The 26,256-nt window shown below is 37.7% G+C and overlaps 2 protein-coding genes across 3 annotated transcripts; one reads left to right on the forward strand and one right to left on the reverse strand.

The window, feature by feature from the left end:
• The first annotated feature begins 5,180 nt into the window (after nucleotides 1-5,180).
• LOC126801284 (chromatin-remodeling ATPase INO80) lies at nucleotides 5,181-16,339 on the forward strand. Of its 2 annotated transcripts, none has more exons than XM_050528790.1 (23): nucleotides 5,181-5,283; nucleotides 5,395-5,482; nucleotides 5,685-6,069; nucleotides 6,186-6,615; nucleotides 6,705-6,905; nucleotides 7,037-7,147; nucleotides 7,425-7,840; nucleotides 7,949-8,057; nucleotides 8,194-8,274; nucleotides 8,346-8,518; nucleotides 10,469-10,594; nucleotides 11,241-11,402; nucleotides 11,482-11,539; nucleotides 12,167-12,397; nucleotides 12,533-12,679; nucleotides 12,983-13,543; nucleotides 13,686-13,943; nucleotides 14,043-14,150; nucleotides 14,455-14,549; nucleotides 14,655-14,811; nucleotides 15,000-15,197; nucleotides 15,327-15,482; nucleotides 15,622-16,339. In XM_050528790.1, exons 1-23 carry the CDS (start codon nucleotides 5,221-5,223, stop codon nucleotides 15,829-15,831), a joined length of 4,524 nt encoding a protein of 1,507 aa, XP_050384747.1. In that variant the 5' UTR covers nucleotides 5,181-5,220; the 3' UTR covers nucleotides 15,832-16,339. The 2 variants fall into 2 exon arrangements, with proteins under 2 accessions (XP_050384747.1, XP_050384749.1); XM_050528792.1 differs by having other exon boundaries at nucleotides 5,422-5,482.
• A 5,923-nt stretch (nucleotides 16,340-22,262) lies between these two features.
• LOC126801285 (eukaryotic translation initiation factor 3 subunit E) lies at nucleotides 22,263-25,365 on the reverse strand. Its single transcript, XM_050528793.1, has 8 exons — nucleotides 25,086-25,365; nucleotides 24,846-25,000; nucleotides 24,510-24,737; nucleotides 24,293-24,414; nucleotides 23,527-23,746; nucleotides 23,207-23,349; nucleotides 22,642-22,779; nucleotides 22,263-22,541 (listed from the first exon to the last, which is right to left on the reverse strand). Exons 1-8 carry the CDS (start codon nucleotides 25,291-25,293, stop codon nucleotides 22,442-22,444), a joined length of 1,314 nt encoding a protein of 437 aa, XP_050384750.1. The 5' UTR covers nucleotides 25,294-25,365; the 3' UTR covers nucleotides 22,263-22,441.
• Nucleotides 25,366-26,256: the final 891 nt, after the last annotated feature.

A 26,256-nucleotide genomic window follows, 5' to 3' on the forward strand; every position in this document is an offset into this window, starting at 1 on the left:
ACCAATGACTATCTCTTTGTTAAAATTGGATCCTACGGCTTTCCAAGAGGTTGTGGCGGTGACATGGGATGATCATCACCATCAATTCATGTCGGATATCACTTTCCATGTAGGCCAATCTACAATGTTGGAATTTTACTTCAACATAGTATGTATAGTTCGACATCAAACTCATTCAACATCGTCATTCTTTAAGATCTCTCATTTGGATTAGTATTGATATTAAGGCATCCCCCAATGATAACCATCATCCAAGAAAACAGACGAGTGAGTATCATTGATCATAGATCAAGTTGTGCCATAACTCGCATTCAATAATTATTATCGAACCAATTGGTCTCTCTACACTTTCATAAGAGCCACGGCCTAGTGACACCATCTACCATAGTTGTGGAGTCACCACGTCACCAATAAAGAGTGACTATATGTCCATTTGTCGGACATCAATCCTTACAGGCATAGTTGCAGCATGTATCTCTAATCTCGTCACTTCCATTTATAGGACTATTAGGAACATGATGAGGCACAGTGAGACAAACCACGACAAAATCAAGTCGTTGAATTTTGAACAAACTTATTCTTCTCTCCCCCTAACGACGGGGAGACTGGCTCATCAAAAGTGACTAAACGAGATCACCTGTTAAGGTCTTTATATAAGCATTCATAGGTGGAAGTTCATGTCTTATTCAAAGATAAAATTCAACATCAAATAACCCATCATTATGCACTTGTGGAGGCGCAATTTGGCACATAAAATATGTGGACGATAAACCGCTAACATAATCTGTTAACAAACATGCATATTCTTAGACTTGAAACACTAACATGCAAATCGTTACAACCGTAACGTCAATGATGATGGTATAGATGGTTACCGTAAAATAAGACACGCTACAAGCCGTACCTTATGGTTCAAATTGTTGGTTCGTTGGAACCCTAGGCACATTAACGACTAAGACCAAACCTCTGTTTTACACTTCCTTGAATGGTTCACTAACTTTCCGAACCCTGAATGCTACGAAATTTTAGGAGAAAGTAAACATGGGTGTTAGGAATCCAATGCCACTAGCCTCATAATCGAAACCGGTCGGAAAGATACCGAACCGGCCGGAATATTCGCCAAAGGTCAGTTACCACTTGTGTCGAGCGGTTTAACATGTTCCATGTAAATGGGCTCAAATTTTGTGAGTAGGTAGCATTGGATGTTCAGAATCAGTGGCCGCAAGTAGCACCTTGATAGCCCACCGAAAAGTAGGTGAACCGGTCCTCACAATGACAAATCCACAATCTGTAAATCTTGAAACTTTAGACTTTTTCAACTTTTTCCATTGTTTTCGATGTTCCATAACATCAAGTATTATGGTTTGAGTTTAACCATGATATATGTATCACAATAATATATTTATCCTCAAAGGAAATCATGATAAGCCAATTTTGGCTTCCATCTTATGTCATATTCTTTTTAGTGTAGGAGGGTACATGTCACTCTTAATCTTTGCTAAAGAATAGGCTTGGAGATTGAGCATAGTCAATGAAGAATCATAGAGGGAGCTTATGCACATGGTAATACATAGATTACATCTCCATTACTTTGGAGGAGTTTGTTGATCCGTATAACATCTTTGCTCAAAAGAATAGCCTAAATGAGTTATCGATTCATTATTCCGAATCGTAGTATCGTGAAAGAATACAATTCACACTTTTTCAATTCATGAGATGCGCTACATCATTAGAAGCGATACATAAGAACTTTTTCACAATGAGTTTGTAGGTGATAAATAATGTTGGCACAAGGATTGTCTTCAAGTAGCTTATCGTCTCACCAATTTTTATATATGGTATCGTTGTGAATTCATCAACGTAGACAACTACTATGATAAAACCATTTCATAGGTTCAATTTCTCTCTTGATGCATAAAAGCATGTGACTTGAATCATAATGCCGTAAGACATTAAAACTTGAGCATCTAAACCGCTCTTGATTCTATGTGTGATGATCTCGTCATCATAGTCACAATAGATTAAAACTAAATCCATTAATAGCTTTCATTTAGCTATGCACTCAACATCTCTTTAACATATTCATAAATAAGAATAAAGAGACAAGTAGTCTTAGGTAAAGACATATAAATATCACAATATAAACCTCGGCAAATGCATTGATATAGTCCCAAATGGCCGCTTAACATTACTTAAGGGTTTTAGACCCTCAAAAGTCATTCATGAGTGATTTTGACATGAAAATATCATGCATATACACTATAGATCCAAATATAAGGATCGGTGTTGCCTAGGCATACCCAAAAAGGGTTACCGACATAAAAAAATAGAGCCAAAAAAGCTAGGAGTTCGTGAGAAGGCCGTACGGGGGGCTGTGCATGGGCTGTGGGGGGCCTGCAGGGGGGCTGCATGATGCCTAGGTGGCCGAGACAAGAGCTTGGCTAATTTTTGATGCCATTAGGGGTAAAACCGGGCGGCGGACGGAACATCTTGGCGATACTGCCAAGGCCGTAGCTCGCAAACCTGTTATAGTTTGCCACTCCCCTAATCTTGTATGAGCCTTAGTTCAATTCGAACTTTGTGAAAACAACACCATATTTTGAAACAGTGAAATATAGAGTGCATTACATGGCGTGTAACACTACAAATCATCACCAAAACAAGGTGGAAACATGTCATAACAAGACATCAATCAAGGCTTCATCATGCCAATGAGGCATAAATATGCTACAACAAGCATTGTCGGTTCGAAATAAAACAGAGATAAAATGTTCATGGTTCAGAGTCCTTCGGCGTTTTGCAATGCTAGTGTGTAAAATGTTGGTCAAAGTCAATAGATGATGACCTAATCTGCCAAAGATTATGGAGAACCGAAACAAATGTATGATAACAACATCAAAGATCATATAAGTATGCATTCCGCCAGACAAAGATCATGTAAGCCTGACTTATGCCACAATTAAAACTGTGAGCTTATGTAGGTAGTGTCATGTATTATGTAATGCGTGACATTGCATTAACATATTGTTTTAGGTAATGAAACCATAAATACATCAAGACATTCTCGTATATTCGTTTACTTGAACTACATGAGAATTTTATAGCCAACAATTGGATTGAGATCTTGACCATGAAATCAATTCAAAGTGTAACGACTAAGTAATTATAGTCACACTTGTGCAGTGAATATATTCACAAAAACTTGGGAAAATACACGGATTTATAGTTATTCAGACTATTAACTGAAGCATTTATGCTTCATTATTTTCATTTAATAGCCGCAATGTATAATTGTTTTTGTAATCTATGTAATAGTGAGAAGATATTCTCACGTTCTTCCATATAATAAGTGTCTTGTTTCAAGAACTTCTCATATCTCGCTCTTGTATATTTTGACCATAATTCTGTCTTTCAATGAAACGATGTTGCACCAAAAGAAATTAATCTGAACTAGGTGCATAAACACATCCAACATGAAAATGTCAAATTTGAGGCGCACGTATCAATGTACGATACAATTTCCAAGTACTAAATTGTAGGTCAAGTCCCAAAGTATGGTAACTCAATTCAATAAACCATGACAATTTCCGTGACAATGGTATAAGTGACAATTTCAGTCACAAACCGGTGATATAAGCGACAATTTTTGTTGCAAACCGATGTTTGTCCCTTTTTTTTCAAACGTGTAGCTATACATAACAACTATGAATGGTAACAACGACACTCCCAGCCACTCCTAAAACTAGGTACCAGGGGAATCATATCCATGTATACCACCCGAGTAGCGAAAGAATCGGGTTGAAAAGGAAAATGGTGGTTGAAAGTTTCCGATGAAAGACAAAATTCAGAAGAATTGAAATTGCATGAAAGCAGCAACGTTAATTTAAAAACATACTTGGTTGTTTAACAAATAAACAACGTATTAGTTTCTCTTGCTTAATTCCACGGTCACGCTTGAATCCACGAATGTGTCGCGAAGTGACTCTCACAATTCGATTTTGTATCGTCATGTGATCAATTTCACCAAAATGAAAACATATGGTTGATTTATATTCATCACATTAGAAAATCAGTAAAAATAAAAATGAAATTACTGAAGTAATAGTAGGGTAAAAACACTTTTTTTATTGGGGAAAAATTACCATTCCCCATTTACCAATTTAATGATTTACCGGAAGAGGTAAAAACCTCTTCTACCAAGTCGGGTCAAGCCTGAGAAGGACGACCGGGTCGAACCCACTGAATCTGGGTCGACTTCGAAGGGCTAGAGCGCCTTGCTCGAGGAGGGTCGTCGGCTTCTGGGTTTTTAGGCACGTAAGTCGGCGACCCAAGGCTGGGTTCACGTTGCTGGCGTCTGGTTGCTTAGCGCCGTTGGTGCTGTGCTGTGTCATTAAAATCTGGGTCAATCCGGCCTGCGAACGATGACGCCGAGGCTCCGACAGCAAGGCCAGGTTTGAGGTCGGGGGACGACGGGATTATGGGTAAGACTAGCATCGTTAGGGCGGCACATTGGCGACGGAGGCGGCGTTGGTGCATATCGGAGCAGACGGGGGTGCCCAGAGCAAGAAACAATTTCTGTTTTTTTTTGTCTTTTCTGCTTCATTTTTTTTCAACAGAAAATATTTTTGTTCACCTTCCGTCGAATTTTTTTGTATGACAGAATGAATTTTACATCTTCTTCTATCGAATTATTTTCATGACAAAAGAAATTTTTTTTAGAAATTAGGGTTCCAGACCTAGGAACTCATGGTTAGAACTACGTGCTGAAAACGTGTTACAGAAGAATGTAATACACATCAAATATGGAGAAACATCATCTTTATTCATTGATAAAAAATATTATATATATGCATTACATTGAGTATCTTGTTGAATAAGAGATTATATATCATTCATTATTTAAATTAACCTATATTAATTAGAAAAAGATACATCGGAAAATTACGGAGAGTGACTTTCTGTGCTGCGTCGCATTTAATATTTAACTGTGGCTTTCCGAAAGAAAATTAAAAAAAAAAACGTGAATTGGTCTCCTACATGTAAATTCGCTGAAAAGAAAAAAGAGAGCAAAAAACATCTAAAAATGGCGGAGGAAGAAACGGTATAAAACAAGTTCGGGTGACCCGCAATGGAGTCTGGCTTCTTCTTCTCCATACAACTTTGGGTTTTCTGAGCTCGTAGCCCTAGGGTTCTCTTCTACTTCGCATAACACACCCGGCCATGGACCACCCCCGGCGCCAATCCAAGGATTCTCTCTCCTACTCCAACCTCTTCAATCTCGAGGTTCGTACTACCCCGCTCTCTATTCTCTCCTCCTCGCTTTTCGATTCCGTGCGTTCTCGTTAGTCTCTAGAATGTCGAATTTTATTGTGAATTGTTTGAATTGTAATGTAGCCGTTGATGAACTTTCAACTTCCGCAGCCTGATGATGATTTTGATTATTACGGCAATAGTAGTCAGGATGAGAGCAGAGGTAGCCAAGGTACTGCCCCTCCCAATTTCTCGTTATCTTTAGCTCAAGCTTAATCTGTCCAATTTGATTTCGATAATTTCGAGTTTATGCACCTTAATTTTTTGTATTGTACACTGTAATGTGTTTACACAAGTAGAAAAGTTGGTTAGAGAAGTAGTTGAGCAGGAAAGCTGTGGATTTTGTATGTACTGATGAAATAAGTGTGGGGTAGGTGGAGCTAATGGCAATGAGATGATGTCGGACTGCGAACTGAGTTCAGTAAAGAAAAGGAGGCGGTCGCAGAATAGTGATTATGAGGAGGATGACAGTTACTACGGGACGCACATTACAGAGGAGAAGTACAGATCAATGCTTGGGGAACACATTCAGAAGTACAAGAGGAGGTTCAAGGACTCGTTGTCGAGTCCTGCAGCCACAAAGATGGGGATTCCAGTGTTGAAGGGGAATAAGGGTTCAAAATCTAGAAAGTCGGCAAATGAGAACCGAAGAGGGTTTTATGAAATGGAAACCACATCCGAGTGGCTCAATGACACTATTGCTCATAAACCAGGGAACTACCATGATGCTGATTTTGCCCCACAAAGTGCTGTCAATAGGTTTGTTCCCTTCCTCGGGTTTTCCCTGTGAGCATCGGTTATATTTTGCCATGGACCATTATTATGTTCACATAAGTTTGTTATCCAAGGATTATATCTTTATTTATTTTCTGCAGAGTAATATATGAACCTCCTTATCTGGATATTGGAGATGGTTTCACGTACAAGATTCCACCAATCTATGATAAACTGGTGACACCTTTACACTTGCCTAGCTTTTCTGATTTTCGGGTGGAGGAAGTCTACTTAGAAGGCACATTGGATTTGGGATCCTTAGCAGAAATGATGGGTAGCGATAAAAAGTTTGGTTCAAAAAATCGGGCAGGAATGGGGGAACCCTCTTCCCTGTATGACTCCCTTCAGGCAAGATTGAAGGCCTTGTCCACTTCTACATCTGATCAAAAGTTCAGCCTCAAAGTTTCTGATATTGGGTTGAATTCCATCCCAGAGGGGGCAGCAGGAAGGATAAAAAGGTTTATTTTGTCCGAGGGTGGTCTCTTGCAACCCAATTATGTGAAGGTTTTGGAGAAAGGGGACACATATGAGGTTTCTATTCTGCTTAGATTATGAGGAGTCGTATATTTTATTTATTTATTTTTATTCACGGGGACAGGTTTTTACTAAGCATTCTGCAGATCATTGAACGAAGCCTACCCAAGAAGCAGAAGGTAGAGAAAGATCCTTCTCTGATGGAGAAGGAGGAAATGGATAGGATTGGTAGAGTTTGGGTAAACATTGTAAGAAGAGACATACCAAAGCATCATAGAATTTTTACTTCTTTTCACCGCAAGCAACAGATTGATGCCAAGAGGGTCTCAGAGAGCTGTCAAAGAGAGGTACTTTTTGATTCTTCAAAAGGGTTTCATGTCCTGTTGGATCTTGTAGAGACTGATTCTCTTAACTTCCCGATTAATGCTTTTCATCATCTTACAATTATACTGAAGCTATGATTTTTGTTATCTCTTAGGTAAAAATGAAGGTCAGTCGATCACTTAAAGTGATGAGGGGTGCTGCAATTCGCACAAGAAAACTAGCCAGAGACATGCTACTGCTTTGGAAGAGAATAGACAGAGAGATGGTATGTTATCTTTCTTTTTTGAAAATGCTCATGTTGAGTATTACGTGCATGGACGTTTGAAAATGTATTTATCCTGTTGGCCTTACGCTAGTTGCATCTGTAGATATTACTTGCCTGGAAGCGTTATTTTTGTTTATTTCCTTAAAACTATGTGAAAGTTATGTCCTGTTATATCAATATATTATTCTTACTACTATTAGAACGCATATATTTGTTTCTTTTTCTATAAAGCTCAACTGATTTTTTGAACTTATTTTTGTTGTTGAAAATGTGGCAGGCTGAAGTGAGGAAGAAAGAGGAAAAAGAAGCTATCGAAATGCGCAAGCGTCTGGAGGAGGAAAGAGAAGCAAAGAGACACGAGCAAAGGCTCAATTTTCTCATCAAACAGACTGAACTTTACAGTCACTTCATGCAGAACAAGAGTTCACAGCCAACTGAAGATCTACCTATAGGAGATGAAAACAAAGATGACCAAGATGAATCTCCTAGCTCCTCAGATAATAAGAATATTGAAGAAGATTTTGAGGAAGCTGAACTGAAGAAGGAGGCCTTGAAAGCTGCTCAAGATGCAGTTTCAAAGCAGAAAAAGATAACTAATGCATTTGATGATGAGTGTCTGAGACTGCGTGAAGCTGCTGAGCTTGAGGCACCACAGGATGTCGCTGGAGCTAATAACATGGATCTGCATAATCCGTCAGTCTCTTATTTTTTAATTGTTGCTCATCTTGTTTTTCTTCTCAATTGTACTAGAAAACTAATGCCAAGTGTTTTCGCTGACAAAGTTTCTGTGTCTAAATGCAGCTCCACTATGCCTGTTACATCAACAGTTCAGACACCAGAGCTGTTCAAAGGTTCCCTTAAAGAATACCAGTTAAAAGGCCTCCAGTGGCTGGTTAATTGTTATGAGCAGGTTGGTAACCCGTATGCAATACATTGACACACCAAGCATGCAATAGTAGCTCACTTGCATTTTTGTTAATGTTTTTTTATCTTTTCTGTTTTTAATATATTCGAATGGCTGTTTAGAAGATTTCTTTGGCTTTCAGGGTTTGAATGGCATCCTTGCTGATGAGATGGGCCTGGGTAAGACCATCCAGGCCATGGCATTTTTGGCTCATTTGGCTGAGGTAATTGATTGAATTGGTGTTTCACTCGTGTCATATGTTCTGTAGTAACTTGGTTTGGTTGTCTCCTTCAGGAAAAAAATATATGGGGGCCTTTTCTGGTTGTTGCTCCTGCCTCTGTCTTGAACAACTGGGCTGATGAAATAAGTCGTTTTTGCCCCGACTTGATTACTCTTCCGTATTGGGGTGGTCTTCAAGAGCGTTCAGTACTTAGGAAAAAGATCAACGCTAAGAAACTCTACCGTAGGTAAATTTCTATGGCCTTGCTGTTATTTTTTACTTACATTTTGAAGAACAAGAAAAAAGGTGATAATTGAATTGTCTTGGTAGGATGGAAAGGAGAGAGACTAGAGATCTTAGATTTAAATACCCATTTTGAACAAAAATATTGGCTGGTTACTAGATATGAATTTAGTTTCTCATATTTGAGTCCTGCTGTCTTGCTGACATTTTTAGCAAAGGGCCTTTACAAAATACTTTCTAAAAGTAAAATAAAACTATAACCTATAAGTGGGTAATGATCACAGAAAAGTAGTTAGAACGTTTCCCTTTTCATCAATAAATTTCTTTTTATTATTTTAATTTTTTTTGTCAAATAATTTAGTTGAATACTGAAACTTAAGAAATTGCAGTTAAATTGCCAATTGTCTCCCACTTGTAGATAACTTTTCATCTGTTTCTTTTTTCTTTTTCTTTTTAAATTTTATGTGTTCTTATTTTCAAATGTTCCATTCTACCATGATTTCCTCGAATTCTTATATTTAATTTATAATATCAAATCAAGGGCATTATTGGTATTTGAAAAGTTAATCTGACCATTGTTTGCCTAAAAAATATAATACTGATAGAATAAAAAAGTATGATACTGTAGGCTGGAATGATGGTGAAATAAGATTTGACAAGCGGTAACCGTAAAAGAGTTAATGTATTTCGTTGCTAAGGTAAAATCTGGAGTACATTATGGGTCCCTTTGCTACATGATATTAGAGTTTGGGTTTGTTTGGTATGATCTTATACTAAATGAATGGTACTGACTAGTTAGTAGTTAGTACCATCTTTCTGAAATGGGCTTTGCTGTGTTGCCAAACCAAGGGTGCTGAAAAGGGTTCCATAGTTAATCGGGGATGCATTCCCATCTCTTGTTATTCCTCTCTTAGTCAGGACTCAGGAGTGCTTGTGGCTTGCTCACCGTTGTCTCCCTCGTTGCTCATTGTTCCTCCTCCATCATCAATCATTGCTCTGCTTACTCTCCCTCAGCATTGTTGAATCTCTCTTTCCTGCATAATAATAAAGCTTAAGGTTCAGAATCTATACTTCATTAGATTGTGAAAAGGACTGAGTCATCCTTCACCTAGGAGAAGTCACGCTAATTACTTATTCAATTAGGGTGAAGCGATAGGCAATATGGGTATTTAAATTGAATTATGCAAATTTAGGTATTGCAGTTGAGAGATATCAATTTGGTATGTATTGTGCAGAAGGGGGTACTGCAGAAATTGTTTGGGCTCTAACCGAGAGTTTGATTGCTTATCAGAAACTATAACCAGTTTTTTAGATGATTGGTTACAAAAGGCTCTAAACCAGTACCAAAATCTGCAAATTTTAGCGACCAAGCTGGATTCTTCAGTATCAGAGTTGCAGAAGGATGAGATGGTTTTATGAAGAGAAATATTGCATTGTGTTCAGAAACAAGGAAATGAAAGAACTTGTTTTCCTTTTTATGTAAGAAATAAAAGTTGAAGTAAAAGATAGTCTTCTGTCTCACAAAATATAGCCTAAAGTTAGTCTAGCTTAATCCCCCCATATATCCAAGGACAGCCTAGGGACATACATGCTACTCCATAGAGGCCGTAAGCTTGAGCTAGCTATATAGGTATTAAAATCAACATGCTTGTTTTGTCAGCATATCGTATGAAGAATAATTGTCAAAATATGAGATTTTCTTTTCAGTTTATTACATGGGATTATTGATGACTTGAGTGAAAAAAAAAAAATTAGTGAAGCACAAAACTAAATATTATATTTTCAAGTAAAATTGATTAGTGAAGCACGAGACTGATTATGATTTTATCTTTCTGAAACAAAGGAGCTCGTCTTTTGTGTGATTCATATTTTCTTGAAACATGCTAGTACCAGAATAATGCCATGCCTTGATATATTGAACTCATATAAAAACTTGTGTTCTATTGCTTGTCAGGGATGCTGGGTTTCACATTCTCATTACCAGTTACCAGTTGCTAGTGGCTGATGAGAAGTGCTTCCGGCGTGTGAAATGGCAGTATATGGTATTGGATGAAGCACAAGCTATCAAAAGCTCTAACAGGTTTGGACTAAAATGTTGCTTTATGAATTACTGCAAGGCTTTTGAAACTGCTCATACTGGGTCTTGGTCACCTCTACCTAGTTAATAGTCATTCTTGAGCCCTGGTGTGACATCTCAAAGCTCAACTAAGTGGAACTCCATTTATGGCTTTGATGGCAGTAAACCTCATTTGTAATAGAAAGAAACAAAAGACTTATTTTTCTCTCTTTTAAAAACCTTGCATTTGTCTTTCTTAATTCACTATTTTAGTTTTGTAGTTTACCATTCACCACTAATATTTTACCGACAAGCTTGTATTATCTATCTAAGTCACCCCTTTTCAGAAAGAACAAAAAAAAAAAAATCGAAGGCACCCTTTTATCTTTCTCATATATATATATATTTTCTGAAGTTAGAGATATAAGATACTCGTTATAAATTACTTTGCCTATAATGAATAAGGGAATTATACCTAATAGAATGATGTCACTAATTTAAATAATAATAGTAACGTGACAATAACATGTAACGGTAACATAAAAATAATATGTCAGGCAACGATTGACGAAAATGTTTGAAAGCCAATTAGATTGCCTGATCATTTATATTCTCAATTAAATTATTTTTGTTCCCATCTCATCCCATGTTGTATATTTTCATATCGCAGTATAAGATGGAAGACGCTGCTCAGCTTTAATTGTCGAAATCGTTTGTTGCTTACTGGTACACCTATCCAGAATAATATGGCCGAGTTGTGGGCCCTACTACATTTCATTATGCCTACCTTATTTGACAGTCATGAACAATTCAATGAGTGGTTCTCAAAAGGGTATGCATTTCATATTACAAACTTCTACCTACCCACTAATTTTTCGTATTAACATTTATATATCAATAAATATTACCAGAATTGAAAACCATGCGGAACATGGGGGCACTTTGAATGAGCACCAGCTGAACAGATTGGTTAGTACGGAAATCTGATATGTGCTTTTATGATCTTGCACTTTATTGTATATTTCTCTTGACGTGGTGTAATGTTGCTCATGAGCTTAGAATATGCTGTATCATCATATATTCTCCAGTTAGTTAGAACTGTCGATTGTGAATGGGGTGCATGTTTACCATTCACCTATGTGTGATTTGAAAACATGCAAACCTAAAAAAGGATTCAACATGGGGCTTTGGGCAAAATTTCTTCTAAATAGCCGATCAAAAGATGCTGATTGCTTTTGTTTGGCTGGTCAATAGTGAAAGTATTAAGTCAGTTTTTTATTTAGATATATGGATTATTATCTATCCATTGGGAATTGTGGACTTTAAGTAGCGTCAGTAGGTGGAAGTATTGCATCAGTGGGTTTATATATAGTTATTGAGATGGAGGGAATCATCTAGTGAATTGGGGGTTTGGGGGGGGGGGGGGGGGTAATGTTGTTTTTCGACAGTAATGCCTGAATCACGTATTATAATTGAGAAATTGTTAGGCAACCTATTATGTATTTCATAGTGCATCTTGGAATTGTGAGATTTGATACTTTCTTATACTTTGTATATAAGGTTTCTGACTTAATACTACTGATTTTCTGCGTACAGCATTCCATATTGAAGCCATTCATGCTTCGTCGAGTTAAGACAGATGTGATTTCTGAGCTTACCAGGAAAACTGAAGTTACCGTGCACTGCAAGTTGAGTTCTCGACAACAAGCTTTTTATCAAGCTATCAAAAACAAGATATCTCTTGCTGAGTTGTTTGACAACAATCGTGGCCATCTTAATGAGAAGAAAATCTTGAACTTGATGAATATAGTCATTCAGCTAAGAAAAGTATGCTATTTTTTCCATTGCATTTTTTTTTCGGCTACAAGCAAAATTATTAGTACTGCTAGGGTGGGATGCAATGTTATGGTGATGAGTTTAATATTAACAACTGTCACAAGTATAATCTTTGTTTAATGATAGGTCTGCAACCATCCTGAATTATTTGAGAGGAATGAAGGAAGCACATATCTTCATTTTGGTGAGATTTCAAATTCTCTTCTTCCTCCTCCATTTGGGGAGTTGGAAGATGTACACTACTCAGGAAGTCAAAATCCTATAACATACATGGTACATTCTCAGACCCTTTTCTCTCATATGCACTCTATGTACAGAATTCTCTTTGGTCATTTAACACCCGGAATAACCACCGTCTCCGTAGCCTGTTGATTGTGCTGGTGTTATTTATGGGGTTTAAAGTAGCTAGATACTGCTGTAATATGGACAGATTTGTTAGCTATTGGTTGCTTCAGTAACCCATATATTTTTGATATGTTTATTCGATGGAATAAAGTTAACTTGCTGCATTTATGGTTTCTGCTTTGGTTTCAAGTAAATGAACTGATGCTGACTGGGACTTCTTTATTTCTTCAGATCCCCAAACTTTTGTATCAAGAAATTCTCCAAAATTCTGAAACGTTTTGTTCCGCAGTTCGCCATGGTGTCTACAGTGAATTATTTCAGAAACATTTTAACATATATTCACCACATAATGTGTATCAATCGATATTCTTGCAAGAGGATGACTCTGATGAGTTGTCGGTTAGAAGTGGAACATTTGGTTTTACTCATCTGATGGATCTGTCCCCTGCAGAGGTTGCATTTCTAGGAACTGGTTCTTTTATGGAGCAGCTAATGTTTTCCATTATGAGATGGGACCACCAATTTTTTGATGGGTTTATAGACACTCTAATGGAAACCATTGATGATGATTCTGAACACAACTTTCTTGATAGTGGAAAAGTGAGAGCGGTAACACGAATGTTGCTGATGCCTTCGAGATCTATAACTACAATTTTGAGGAGGAACATGGCCACTGGACCTGGTGGTACACCATTTGAGGATCTAGTTGTCTCTCATCGTGATAGGCTTCTCTCTAATATTAGGCTTCTCCGGTCGACATACACATTCATCCCACGAACAAGAGCTCCCCCAGTATGTTTCCAGTGATTAATCTTTTACATATAGTTATATTTTTTGTTTGTGGTGAGGCAAATTGACCAACATATGGCACGAACAAAGCTTGTCGTAGTTTGAAATATATTTCCTTTCTCAAATATTCTTATCATGTTTCTAGGTTAATGCCCATAGTTCTGACCGAAACTTTGCCTACAAAATGAGTGAAGAACAACAGTATCCCTGGCTGAAGAGGTTGTTGTCTGGCTTTGGGCGAACATCTGACTACAATGGACCCAGAAAACCCAACACTCCTCATCATTTAATAGAAGAGATTGATTCTGAACTGCCTGTTTCACATTCAGCTCTCCAGTTAACATACAGAATCTTTGGGTCTTGTCCTCCAATACAAAGCTTTGACCCAGCAAAAATGCTCACTGTAAGATGGCTTACTCTCTTGATTATAATTACCACTTATTTCTTATTAATTTTGTGTTTATAGTAAAATGAGCTTAATCTGTTCGTTTTTTTAAAATAGGATTCGGGGAAACTTCAGACGCTTGATATATTACTGAAACGGTTGAGGGCAGAAAATCATCGTGTTCTCTTGTTTGCACAGATGACAAAGATGCTGAATATTCTTGAGGTACATAACCATCCATTTGTTTCTTGTTAGACTATCTTGGTTAGTTGGAGCAACAATGAACTGGCTTTTGTATTCTGCTTCTTGATTGATTACTTAAGAATTCGATAGACCAAATCCTCAATTCCAAACTCGAGCAAAGAATATGAGAAGCTTATACCTGAATTAGATGTTTTAGTTGAGCTTGTGTTGTTCCAGTCACTTCACTTGCTAGCTTGTAATTTTGAAAAATTCTATGAAAATACCATAGGATTACTATCTGTCTTAATGGCAAGCTTTTATGTTTCTAATGAAACAAAATGTGCAGGACTACATGAACTACAGGAAATACAGGTACCTCAGACTCGATGGATCCTCCACCATAATGGATCGTAGAGACATGGTCAGAGACTTCCAGCAACGGTAGGCTTTGCTATCATGCAATGGTTTTGAAGAGCTGGATCTGTTCAAACTCCTATTATAACGTACTACTTTATTAATGTCTTCTACATAATTTTTCTCTTGCAGAAATGATATTTTTGTTTTCTTGCTGAGTACAAGAGCTGGTGGACTAGGCATTAACTTGACAGCTGCAGATACTGTCATATTTTATGAAAGTGATTGGAATCCAACCCTGGATTTACAGGCAATGGATAGAGCTCATCGCTTGGGTCAAACAAAAGATGTGAGTTTCTTTTTACTAAAATCCAAAGACCAATCAACGACCCATAGTACCATCTGTTTGGTGATTTAAAGATATCTCACCTGTTTATATGGATTCTACAAAAGAGTTTCCTTGAACAACATACGAGTTCTTTGCTTTATTTGGTATTAGTTTTAGTTTTTACAGATTCTCTTTTCCTTATGGTATAGGTTACTGTCTACCGCCTAATTTGTAAAGAAACAGTTGAGGAGAAGATTCTGCAACGCGCAAGTCAGAAAAATACTGTCCAGCAGCTTGTAATGATGGGTGGTCATGTTCAGGGTGACCTTTTGGCCCCTGAGGATGTTGTGTCCCTACTTCTCGATGATGCCCAGTTGGAGCAGAAATTAAGAGAAGCTCCATTACAGGTGTTTTGCACTAAACCAACTTTTGGATAGAATATCTCTTTGAACTTTGTTTGGTACAAGGTTTTCGTTGTAGGCTGTCATTGATTTCTATAGGTGTGTAGTCTTATATATATCATTTTGTTTCACCAGGTTAAAGATAGACAAAAGAAGAAACAGACAAAGGGTATACGGGTAGATGCAGAAGGTGGTGCCTCTTTGGAAGATTTAACAAACACCGCTGCATCACAAGGTACTGGGAATGAGGAATTTCCAGATGTCGAAAGATCAAAATCCAATAATAAAAGGGTACTGAAGTTAATCTAATTTTACTGTTGTAATCATGCTTAGATTTACTATTTTTACTACTAGCTGAAGAAACAGATGTGCTATTGCTATTACTCTATAGTTTATATCTGTTCTGCTAATGATACTAACATATGTGCAGAGGAAAACTGTGCCTGACAAGCATACTCCAAGACTGAAGAATTCTCAAAGTATGGATGATCTAGATGGCTATGAAGTGGATGATTCATTACAAAATACTGATCCACATGATACAAGATCCAAGAGGCCAAAGAGATCAAAGAAGAGTGTAAATGAGACTCTTGAACCTGCATTTACAGCAGCGTCCCCTGTTATCCCGAGGCAGACGTGATATCGCATTAGTTTGGATCTCAAGGGGTTTTTAACTAGCAGCTAGGCAAGACATCTCAAGGATCAGAAGGGCTTATCTGCTTCTGATAATATCATGCAAATGAAGGAATAGTATATATGCAATGAGCGTGAGCATCGCTGGCTGGAATTCTTATCACTTATCCCAATGGAGCTGGGAAACAAAGGAAGCCACGCCATGACATAGTAATGGTGCGAGTCCTGGAAGCAGAAAGAGGGGGAAGCCAAGGTAGTCGTATGGTTGTATATATCAGTATGATTCGGTTCATATTTTTTTCCCTGAAGTGTAGAGGTTGAGTAGCCTAGGCTGTGTGAAGGTAGTTAGTCACTGCCAATATCAAACACCTCTAATATTGCCTAATTACGGCCAAGAGGTGTGGAAATTTTAATGATGGAGCAAAGAACCAATGAATATCACTTGTTTCAGGAGCCATGAGGGAATTTTGGGCGGCGAGGCAAAGTTTATAGTAGCGGAAAAGATGCAGATGAGCATGTAATACCAATATCTATTACTCATTCAGTTGCCCCAAAACTAAATTGGTTATATACTATTGAGCGACAACCCATTTGACTGAATCACTGAAAATTGAGCGAAAGGAGAATAACATTCGGACATTTCTACAATACTCAAGGAAAATTATGGTCACTACCTTGGCATCTGCAAGTATGCATCACTTTTTTCATCACTAAGATTTATCCTAAAAGATAAAAATGACCATGAGAGATACCTACTAAAATGAAAGGTATATTTGTGTTTAGAAAGATATAGGCGAGATATAGGTATAATTAGCCAACATTGGCATAGTAAATTATCAAATTAGTGGACAACATTAATCAACGACCTACCCATCATTTGGGTGTGCATTGACAAAGCTTCAAAGATTCACAAATCGGACTATGTTGCAAATTTAGATCCTCAATCTTATTAGTGGTAGCTCGACACGAGATATGATTAGGATGGTGAGGTGTGAAGAAATTGGTAGTTAGTAGCTCTAGTGGATAGAGGAGTGAATTCTTGAGTGAGAGTGAAATTGGGAAGGTTGTGGTTAGAGTAGAGTTGTTGTCTTACTCTTGTGTGACTTAGTTTCGTTAAGTTTGGTTGTTTATGTTTTGAGTGAGAAATCTCTTGGCCAAGTTCTTTTGACATGAGATTGTGGTTAAGGGAGTGGTTAGTAGCTCTAGTGGATAGATGAGTTAGTTGTTGAGTCAGAATCTGTTTTAGTTGTTCCATCACTGGCATATAGTCTCCTATCTGTTGGTTAGATCATTCAAGCCATTGCATGTATTGTCACCTTTTATCCATCTTTTTGTGTCTTTCAAGACATTCTGACTCGGCGGATTCTTGGTTATGGTGTAAAGAGGTGGAAGTTGTAGTACTTAGATCTGACAGAGACTAGAGAAAAACTTAAACAATTTGTAGGGAAAGCTAACCAAGTTCATAGCGTCAAGAGTATTAAGGAAATTGTATGGCTATGGCATCGCCGTCTTGGACATCTGAAGTTTCACTATATGAAGAAGTTGCAACCTCAGTTGTTTTCAGATCTCAACGCTTCAGATTTCCATTGTGATATATGTGAATTACCAAAAGCCATCACATATCATATCTACCATGTCTACACAAAAGTCATGTTCCTTTTATGAAGATTTACTCAGATGTTTGGGGTCCTACGAAAATTCCTGCACTATGTGGCTCTCGGTATTTTGTCACTTTTATTGATGATTGCACACGCATGACTAGAACAAGAGTGATGTATGTTCCAGGTTCAAATAATTTCACAGGATAGTGTCTACACAATATCAACAACCTATTCATGTTTTCCAATCTGATAATGGTGGAGAATATATTAATGTCCCTATGCATGAGTTTACCCAGTCTCATGGAATTCGACATCAAACTTACAATTCTTATACTCCTCAGCAGAACGAAAAAATCGGCAGTTTCTTGAAGTAGTTCATGCCTCATTATTTGGCATGAATGTACATTCCGAATATTGGGGAGAAGCTGTGAATTTGGTTGCCTTTCTTATTAATCGTACACTCTCTGGGGTAATTGAATTTCAAAATCCTCAACAACTTCACACACTTCCTTTATGTTCCCTCCATGCCTAATTTGGAGCCCCGAGTGTTTGGTTGCACAGTGTATGTTCATATTCCCATGCCACAACGAAGCAAGTTCAATCCACGTGCCAAGAAATGTATTTTTGTGGGTTACGCAAAATTTCAAGAGGGATGCAAATGTTATGACCTGCAAACTCACTTCTCCTGATGTCTCTTTCTGTGAATCCGAACCTTACTTCTCAAATACAGTTTCGGAGTGTTCCCTTCAGGGGGAGAGAGTTTGTGAAGGGAATTATCAACATTCATTCGATCTTAAATAATTGAATTAGAGGACTTATGCCCAGTTTGGCATAGCTTTTAGACCCTGCTTTTGGTGAAACTCCAAGGTGTTTGGTAACCTCCCAGATATTTGCTTTTGACCACAAGCACTTCCGCCCACTGCAGAATTTCAAAAGCTACTCAGGACTAGCTTTTCATTTATGCTTTTGCAGAAACCATGAGGGACGCGGAAGAATAATTGCTTACCTTCTTTTGTAGGCATCTAGTCATATCCATAAACATTTCAACAAAATGAAAATCAATTGATATAATCGACCTTCCCCAGCAAACTGTAATTCCCACGAAGAGAGTAAAGCCAAATCTTAATGGATATATGTTTTGCGTTATTCACCATTCAATCTCAATAGTAATCATGAGTTTTCAATTGAATTCCCAGATTCGGTTCAATGGGTTGGTTCTGGGCACGGTGATAGTACAATTATGTTAAGATTATTTTTTTTTTTTGGAAAGAGACAATTATGTTAAGATTATCTCTTTCTTTTTTCTATTTTCTGTTTTTTAATGAGAAAGAGTTCATTATCTCTTTCAATATTATAAAGAAAGTTGAAATGTTCAATTTCTTTTACATTAAAAAAAACTAATTGTTATGGATAAAAAAATTCACCAAATCAAGAGCAACTTTTTTGAAACTTCTAATGCATAAATATTTATTTCAGAAGAATATTAAGCTTCCATGTCTAATTTAGTAATCTTTTCCATGAAATATATCTCTTGTAATGAATTATCAATTTATATCAAATGTTACCTATTGCTTATTTATCCAAAAAGATGTCTGTCGTATGGGACAAAAAAGAACACTAATAAATCCAAAAGACGTTTGGTGTATGGACTTATTGAATTGACTCTAATATATTTTGTGTAGTGACTCTCTTTAATTATGTTGAGAATTTATTTTGTATAATTGTAGAGTTTTACGTAAGTAATTACTAAAAACTCAAGTTTGCCACATACGTTAAAAAAATTAATGAAGGTGATTGCATTAATAATCATTTTAGTAATTATACCACTCTAAAATACTTTTACTTATAACTTTTCAAACACTCAAAATTGTTTTTTTTTTCTGACAACAATTTACAAAATAGTCTACAAAACACCTTAGCTGATTCCTCTCGCAGTAACTTTAAAAGCAATTATGTTCACAGTAGTTTCAAAATCAATTCTACCCACAGCACAGCTGTGCCAAACTAGGCCTTAGAATTGTGATTTGGTGTTAGAAGAGAAGCTGCAAAGAGAATTGAAGCATATGATGTAGGGCCCATTGTTTTGGAGCAGACCACACATGAGGAGACTAATGAGCATGGACACATGCATCAGATGAGAAACGAACATCCCCAACCAACACACAAATCAAGCCAAGCCGCAGCTCCGAGCCAAGTCTACGAGCCGAGCTGAGTTGACAAGTCACCTAATGTTGATGTTGACGTGTCAAGCTCTTTTTCAGTCCTAGAAAGGCCGTGCGAGTTTTGTGAAGTTGAAAATGAGCAAATTGTGTCTGAGACCCATAGCCTTGAGCAAAATTCATCACCAGTTACAGAAATTTCCTTCTTACCTACACTGACAACTAGGGAGTCCACTGAAATGTTCCATTTGAGGTAGCTTTGAATCCAAGAAATTCTACAACGGCAGATAATATTAAACCTAGGAAGTCACAGAGGGTGACCAAGGGTATTCCTAAGAAACACTATGAACCAGACATCAAAACAAAAACAAAATATCCTATAGCGAATTACATGTCTAACCATAGGTTGTCTGAGTCACATGCTTTTGTTGTCAATTAATTATATATTGTATCTATTCCTAGTGTTGTACAAGATGCACTGGTGAATTCTAAGTGGAAACAAGCAATGAATGAAGAGCTTAAAGCCCTGCAGAAAAACTCAACTTAGGATATTATGACTATGCCAGCTGGAAAGAAAACAATAGGATGTCGTTGGGTGTTTACAGTGAAACTCAAAACTGATGAGAGCATCGACAAGTATAAAGCAAGATTGGTGGCCAAAGGATTTACACAGCGTTATGAAGTCGACTATGAAGACTCATTTGCTCCTGTAGCATAAATAAACAATGTTAGGATCCTAATCTCACTCGCAGTAGCTCGAGACTGGCCTCTTTGCCAATTTGATGTCAAAAATGCATTCTTGAATGGAAGCTTAGAAAAAGAGGTGTTTATGGACATGCTGCTAGAACTCAATTATGAGCCTTGTGCTTTTGGCAAGGTTTGTAAATTGAAGAAATCTTTATATGGCCTAAAGCAGTCCCCTAGAGCTTGGTTTGGAAGATTCTCCAAATCAATGAAAGCATTTGGTTATCAACAAAGCAATTTAGATCATACGTTGTTTGTTAAGCTTAATCAGGGTAAGATCACAGCTCTGATAGTATATGTGGATGATATGGTTGTCACAGGAGATGATCCTAAAGAGATGGAGGCTTTACATAATTATCTTTCAAAGGAAGTTGAGATGAAGGACCTTGGGCAGTTGAAGTACTTTCTTGAAATTGAAGTAGCAAGATCAAATAAGGGAATCTCTTTATCTCAACACAAGTATGTACTTGATTTGTTAACTGAGACTGGGATGCTTGATTGTAGATCTGCAGAGATGCCAATTGAGATGAAGCACAACCTCGCCATCTATCCGAATCAAACTCCTACAAATAAAGGAATGTACGTCCATCTAGTAGGGAGACTTATTTATCTTTCTCATACTAGACCTGATATTGCTTATGTTGTGAGTATGGTTAGTCAATTTATACATTGTCCAAGTGAATAGCATATGGATGCAGTGTGTCGTATTCTGAGATATCTCAAGATGGCACCTAGAAAAGGTTATTTGAAAAGAATAGTGAATTAGACGTAGTTGGGTACACAAATGTTGATTATGCAAGTGATAAGACTGATAGACGATCTACATCTGAGTACTTCATGTTTGTTGGAGGAAATCTAGTTACTTGGCGTAGTAAGAAACAAAAGGTTGTTTCTCGGTCAAGTGTTGAAACTGAGTTTCGAGATATGGCTCACGGAGTTTGTGAATTGTTATGGATACGAAATGTGTTAAAGGACTTAGGGATCAAACTCAAGAGACCTATGCACCTACATTGTGATAATACATCAACAATTGAAATTGCTCATACTCCGGTTCAACATGATCGGACTAAGCATGTAGAAGTAGATCAGTTTTTCATCAAAGGAAACTTGGACAAGAAAGTCATTCAAGTTCCTTTCGTTTATACAAAGGATCAATTAGCAGATTTTCTTACAAAATGAGTGTCAAGGAAATCATTTGTTGACGCAATTGACAAGTTGGGAATGATCAAACATCTATGCACTAACTTGAGAGTAATGGTAGTATTTTAGGGTATTTAGTCTCCTTGTAAATATAGGTGAAATATTCACGGTAGGCTTTGGAGATATCCTCCTAAGACTTAGTATTGTATCACTATATATTCCCCTTATGTGGAATAATAATATTATTAAAGCATTAAACCCATATCGTATTCGTAAATTCTACTGTATATACTGTATAGTGAGAGGATTGACTATTGAGATAAAAGAATATGACATAAAGATGTCAGTTAGGAAGCCTGAGGTGGTGTTTCAGGAGCGTGCTAACAAAAACAGAATGTGTTGAATAAAAACGTCTCTACTATCCTAGGAACTCATCGCCAATCAGCTGCCTCATACGTAACACCATGACAAGCCCGCGAGAAAATTGCTTTGGCAAAAGCATGCCTAAGTAAGGCATCTGAAGAAAAACAGTCCCTGTTGGTTAGAGTCCTGTTTCTGGCAAGGACCTAGTGCAACTTTGAACATTTTGACCTAGTGCAGGCTGCTTCCCTAGTGTCAGTCATCTACTTTAAAGAGTTCCACTGCATGTATAATCAAGGTGAGGAACTAAAAAGAATCTTTTCATAAGCATTAGCTACATTGCTGGTCCCTTGGCCTGGCAGTGATGTCTTCAGAAATACCACCAGGTCGAAGGATCGACCGACATCACCAAACATAAGCATTAGCTCCAAAAGTACAGACCAGCAAATCAACTCAGAAAATAAATTACAGTTTGATCCGATAATCCTGATGTTACCAATTGAAACTTCCCAACCCTTTCCACTTACAAGTCAACAAAATTTATACTAATTTAAATCTCAAGTCTACATCTGGAAAATAACGGTGAAATAACCGAGAAAAATCGACACCAAACTTAACGCGCAAGCTGTGTCTGAGCATGTTCCCTAATCTGACCAACTAACTTGTAAGTACGCCCAGATAATGCCTTGGTGTGGTCAATCAGTTGCTCATACCTGGAAATCAGTGAAGTGAACATACAAAAAAAATGAGTCAAAAATAAGAAAGCAGCAGTGGTATATACAAATGTGAGAAAATCGATATTAATGAACTTACACATTTGGATGGTTAGGTTCCATGATAACAGTTCCAGACTGCGCGTCAATCTTTGCATCAAGCTTTGAGCTCCGAATAAGATTCACAATCCATCTCTCAGCCTCTTCATAGTTCAAATTCAATTTTTCAGCAAGCACTCTGCCAAGCAAGTACCCAATTAGAGGAATGAGGAAAGATTATATTCTACAGCAAAGAGAAAAAGAAAGCAGATGTATTCTCCCACAAAACAGAACAGATAAATAAAGGTAAGAAGTCATTTGTTCTCAGAATTTTGAATAAGTTAAATTGAATAGCCATCTAAGAAATTGCATGTCTGAAATTCCTGACCATATTTTGAATTACAATCCCACATCACCACTCTATGCCCACATTCCAGACCAAAAACATACAAATAAAAGATAAAGCCGACAAAAACGAGTTTGGGGGTGGGGGCTAAAACACAATGAAAAGCATAAGGAACAAAGCAGAACGAGAGAAATTGCAAACTCATGTGATCATAACACTTTTCATAATGTTTTATAGAGTGGTGATTAGAATAATAATTTAATCAAAAAAAATTACTAACCCCATGTCAATGCGCTGATGAATGCGGCAGTAAGTCTCAAAGATAAAAAGACGAGCATTTTCAAGGAACTCATCCCTCAATGGTACAGTGGTGAAATTGCCTTCTTCAACTCGCTTTCCAAGGAAGGGATCATTCAATATCACCTGAAATGTCATACCACCAAAATTCCCACATCAAGTTTAATACAAAACCAAGACACATTATAATAAGCTGTTGCCTAGTTTTAATCGACATAGTAAATTCTAAAAGTCATAAACACCCTAATCAGTTGATTATCAACTGGAAAATTATCATATATGAGAGCAAGGCAAGCTACTTACTTCCTGACATTCCCACATCTTCTTTTGTGCTCCATCAAAGTCATAATTAACATAAACACATGTCAGAAACTCAGTGATAGGATCTTTGTAAGAATGCTGCTCCTGCTGAATAACCTTTATAAAATCCTTGAATTGTGGTCTCCTTCTCTTATTGACAATGAATGCAGTGGCCAAGTAACGAATGAGATGGGGGGCATTGGTTTGGATGGCATTCAGATACCTGTAAGTCAAATCAATTTAGTAAGGACATAAAGAAAAATTCAAGCCACTCAATATGAGCACACACCCAAACCATGACTGGTCTTCAGAACAACATGAAGAGACCATTTATGAGAATTATACAATCTATTTTTCATTGACCAGAGCAACAGCAGAAGTTTTCACATTTACCAAAGTTATCACAAGGGCCAGAAGGGACCGCATATCTTATATAGCTCTAAGTATGAGATATGAGTACGCACCCAAACTTTGACTGTACTTCATAACAAATGCAGAGACTATTCATGAGAATTATCAAAAGCTATTTTTCAAAGACATAAGCAAAAGAGAAAGGGATAGCAGCAACAAGAGTATCAATGACAAAGATGACAAATAGCAGGCAGGAGCAAAAAAATTCCATCCCATTCTCATTGAAACAGATAGATGATATGACGATTTTAAAATCTTCCAGCAGTGAATAGAAGGGAAACAAGTAGGTTTTAGAAGTAGTTGAAGAAGTTAGACTAGTAAGAGTCAAAATGTAAAATAGACAAGGCAGATGGCGTACTTGTCCTGGTTAAAAAGGTCAATGATTTGAGTTCTTCCATTGTCATTGTTAAAGAAGATGAACAGACTCCAATGCATCAACCATATTCTGCTTTGCACCTGATTCATGGGCGAACTGAAATTCTGCAACAATAACAAAAAAACACCACCTCAATAAATAACATAGCCTTATCAATAAACACATATCTCTCCAAGTATCTGTGTCATGAAAGACCAACCTTTGAATCAATAATTTCCTTCAGGCGATTAAGCTCCTCAAGAGCAATATCCCAGTTCTGCATAAGAATCTCAGCAGCCAGCTTTCCCCACAAAGCACTGAGACTCCTCTCGCTGTTGGTGCACAAAGCCCGGTACTGGTACAGATAATCAGCGGCGCCGGAGTAGTTGCCGCACTCGAACTGAAATTTGGCATACTGATACAATGCCTCTATCTGCTGCGGACCAATCTGATAATAAAACAACAACTTAAGAGACTAACAGGATAATTGGTACATAAAATTACAAACATCCTAGGATTCGACAAAAACAGTGTTGAAAGAGAAACAGAAAAGGACCTGGTAACGGTCATTGAGCATCTGGAGATTGTACTGCTTGTCAGGCCTGAGCTCCTGAACGGCAGCGGAGTTCTGCAAGAAGTTCACGAGAGGCGCCGCCGACTCCTCGAGAGCCTTGAGGCGGGCCACCACCTCAGCACGCATTTCCACCATCTCTGATCCATACATAACAAATCACAACATCAATACGATGAATCAATCAAGGAATCAATAGAGAGAGGTGGGTGAGAGAGAGATTACCATGGGGGACGTCTTCGGTGTGGTAGAGGGACTTGTGGATGTCCATGGCGTAGTCGACCATGTTGGTCTTGTTGAGGAGGTCGATCTTGGACTTGAGGATCTGCTCGTCGGGGTAGAGCTGCCTCTCCTGAAGAAACTCCATCAGAGGGAACACCAGGTGCCTGTCCAGGTTGGGCGCGATGCGCGGGGTTAGGTCGTGCTCAGCCATCTCTCTCTCTCTCTCTCTCTCTCTCTGAATAGTGCGGCAACCCCAGAGAGACGCAACCCCAAGATATAAGAGACCGAAACCCCTTTCCAACTGCGACTGAAATCTTCTTCTAGGTTTAGGATTGTGTGACGTCCCTTTTTTTTTGGCGTATTTTATTTTTATTTTTTATTAATTATTTTCTTTTTAAATTTATTTATCGTCTTTTCATAATTTATAAGAACAAATTCACCCGAGTTGATATTATTGTATGAGGGAGAAAACGAAATTGATCGAATGAATAATAACTCGGAAACATTTGAGAGAGGGGCAAAGAGTTGACTTTTTATTCGTTAGGAATCTCATAAAACTTCTTCATTCATGAAAGTTGTAGAGATCGTCAATACGAGTTCGTAAACACGCGACACGCCCTAATCGGAGTTCGTATGAAAACGTTATGAATCAAAATAAGGCTGCGGCATTTTGAAAAAAAGTATAAATATGGGGTCTAAAGGAGAAAAAAAATCAGGAATTACCGTAGTGGGTATTGTTAATGCGATAATCTCCATTTTTGGACGCCGGATCATCCTCCTCCATAACTCTGTCGTCTGACCTCCGATTTGGTTGCATGAGATATCGTTGCAAAGCTCTCTTCTTCCTCTACAATTCTATGGTGGTTTGATGACTCAATTCGAGCTGTTTGGAGCCCAGATATGCAGAGACAGAGTTTTTGTCCTGTTTTGAAGGAGTGAAGAGACCTCCTTACTCCGGCCACCAATTGAGGTAGTTCTTGTTGGGTTTTGAAGCTTGTGTTATGTGTAGTAAGCCCTCAAAATGATTTCATTCAATTCTTGTGCAAGAAGAATCGACGATTTTAATTTCGAAGGTTTATGAATGGAGATGTTTTCGGAATTCTTGAAATTGCACTATTTATGGTTAAAATTGGTTGTTGATGTAGTTGAGAAAGATGATAGAAATATTGTTTAG

Source organism: Argentina anserina, chromosome 6, assembly GCF_933775445.1.
Source record: "Argentina anserina chromosome 6, drPotAnse1.1, whole genome shotgun sequence".
NCBI lineage: Eukaryota > Viridiplantae > Streptophyta > Magnoliopsida > Rosales > Rosaceae > Argentina > Argentina anserina.

Bases quoted from the DNA above. Each gene is read 5' to 3' on its own strand.
- LOC126801284 (XM_050528790.1), top strand. From the start codon at position 5,221: ATGGACCACCCCCGGCGCCAATCCAAGGATTCTCTCTCCTACTCCAAC. The intron at 13,944-14,042 runs GTAAGATGGCTT...TTTTTAAAATAG, and splicing joins ACCCAGCAAAAATGCTCACT to GATTCGGGGAAACTTCAGAC. The intron at 14,151-14,454 runs GTACATAACCAT...CAAAATGTGCAG, and splicing joins AGATGCTGAATATTCTTGAG to GACTACATGAACTACAGGAA.
- LOC126801285 (XM_050528793.1), bottom strand. From the start codon at position 25,293: ATGGCTGAGCACGACCTAACCCCGCGCATCGCGCCCAACCTGGACAGG. The intron at 23,747-24,292 runs GTACGCCATCTG...TTTGACTTACAG, and splicing joins GACCTTTTTAACCAGGACAA to GTATCTGAATGCCATCCAAA. The intron at 22,780-23,206 runs GTTAGTAATTTT...CTTGCTTGGCAG, and splicing joins CATCAGCGCATTGACATGGG to AGTGCTTGCTGAAAAATTGA.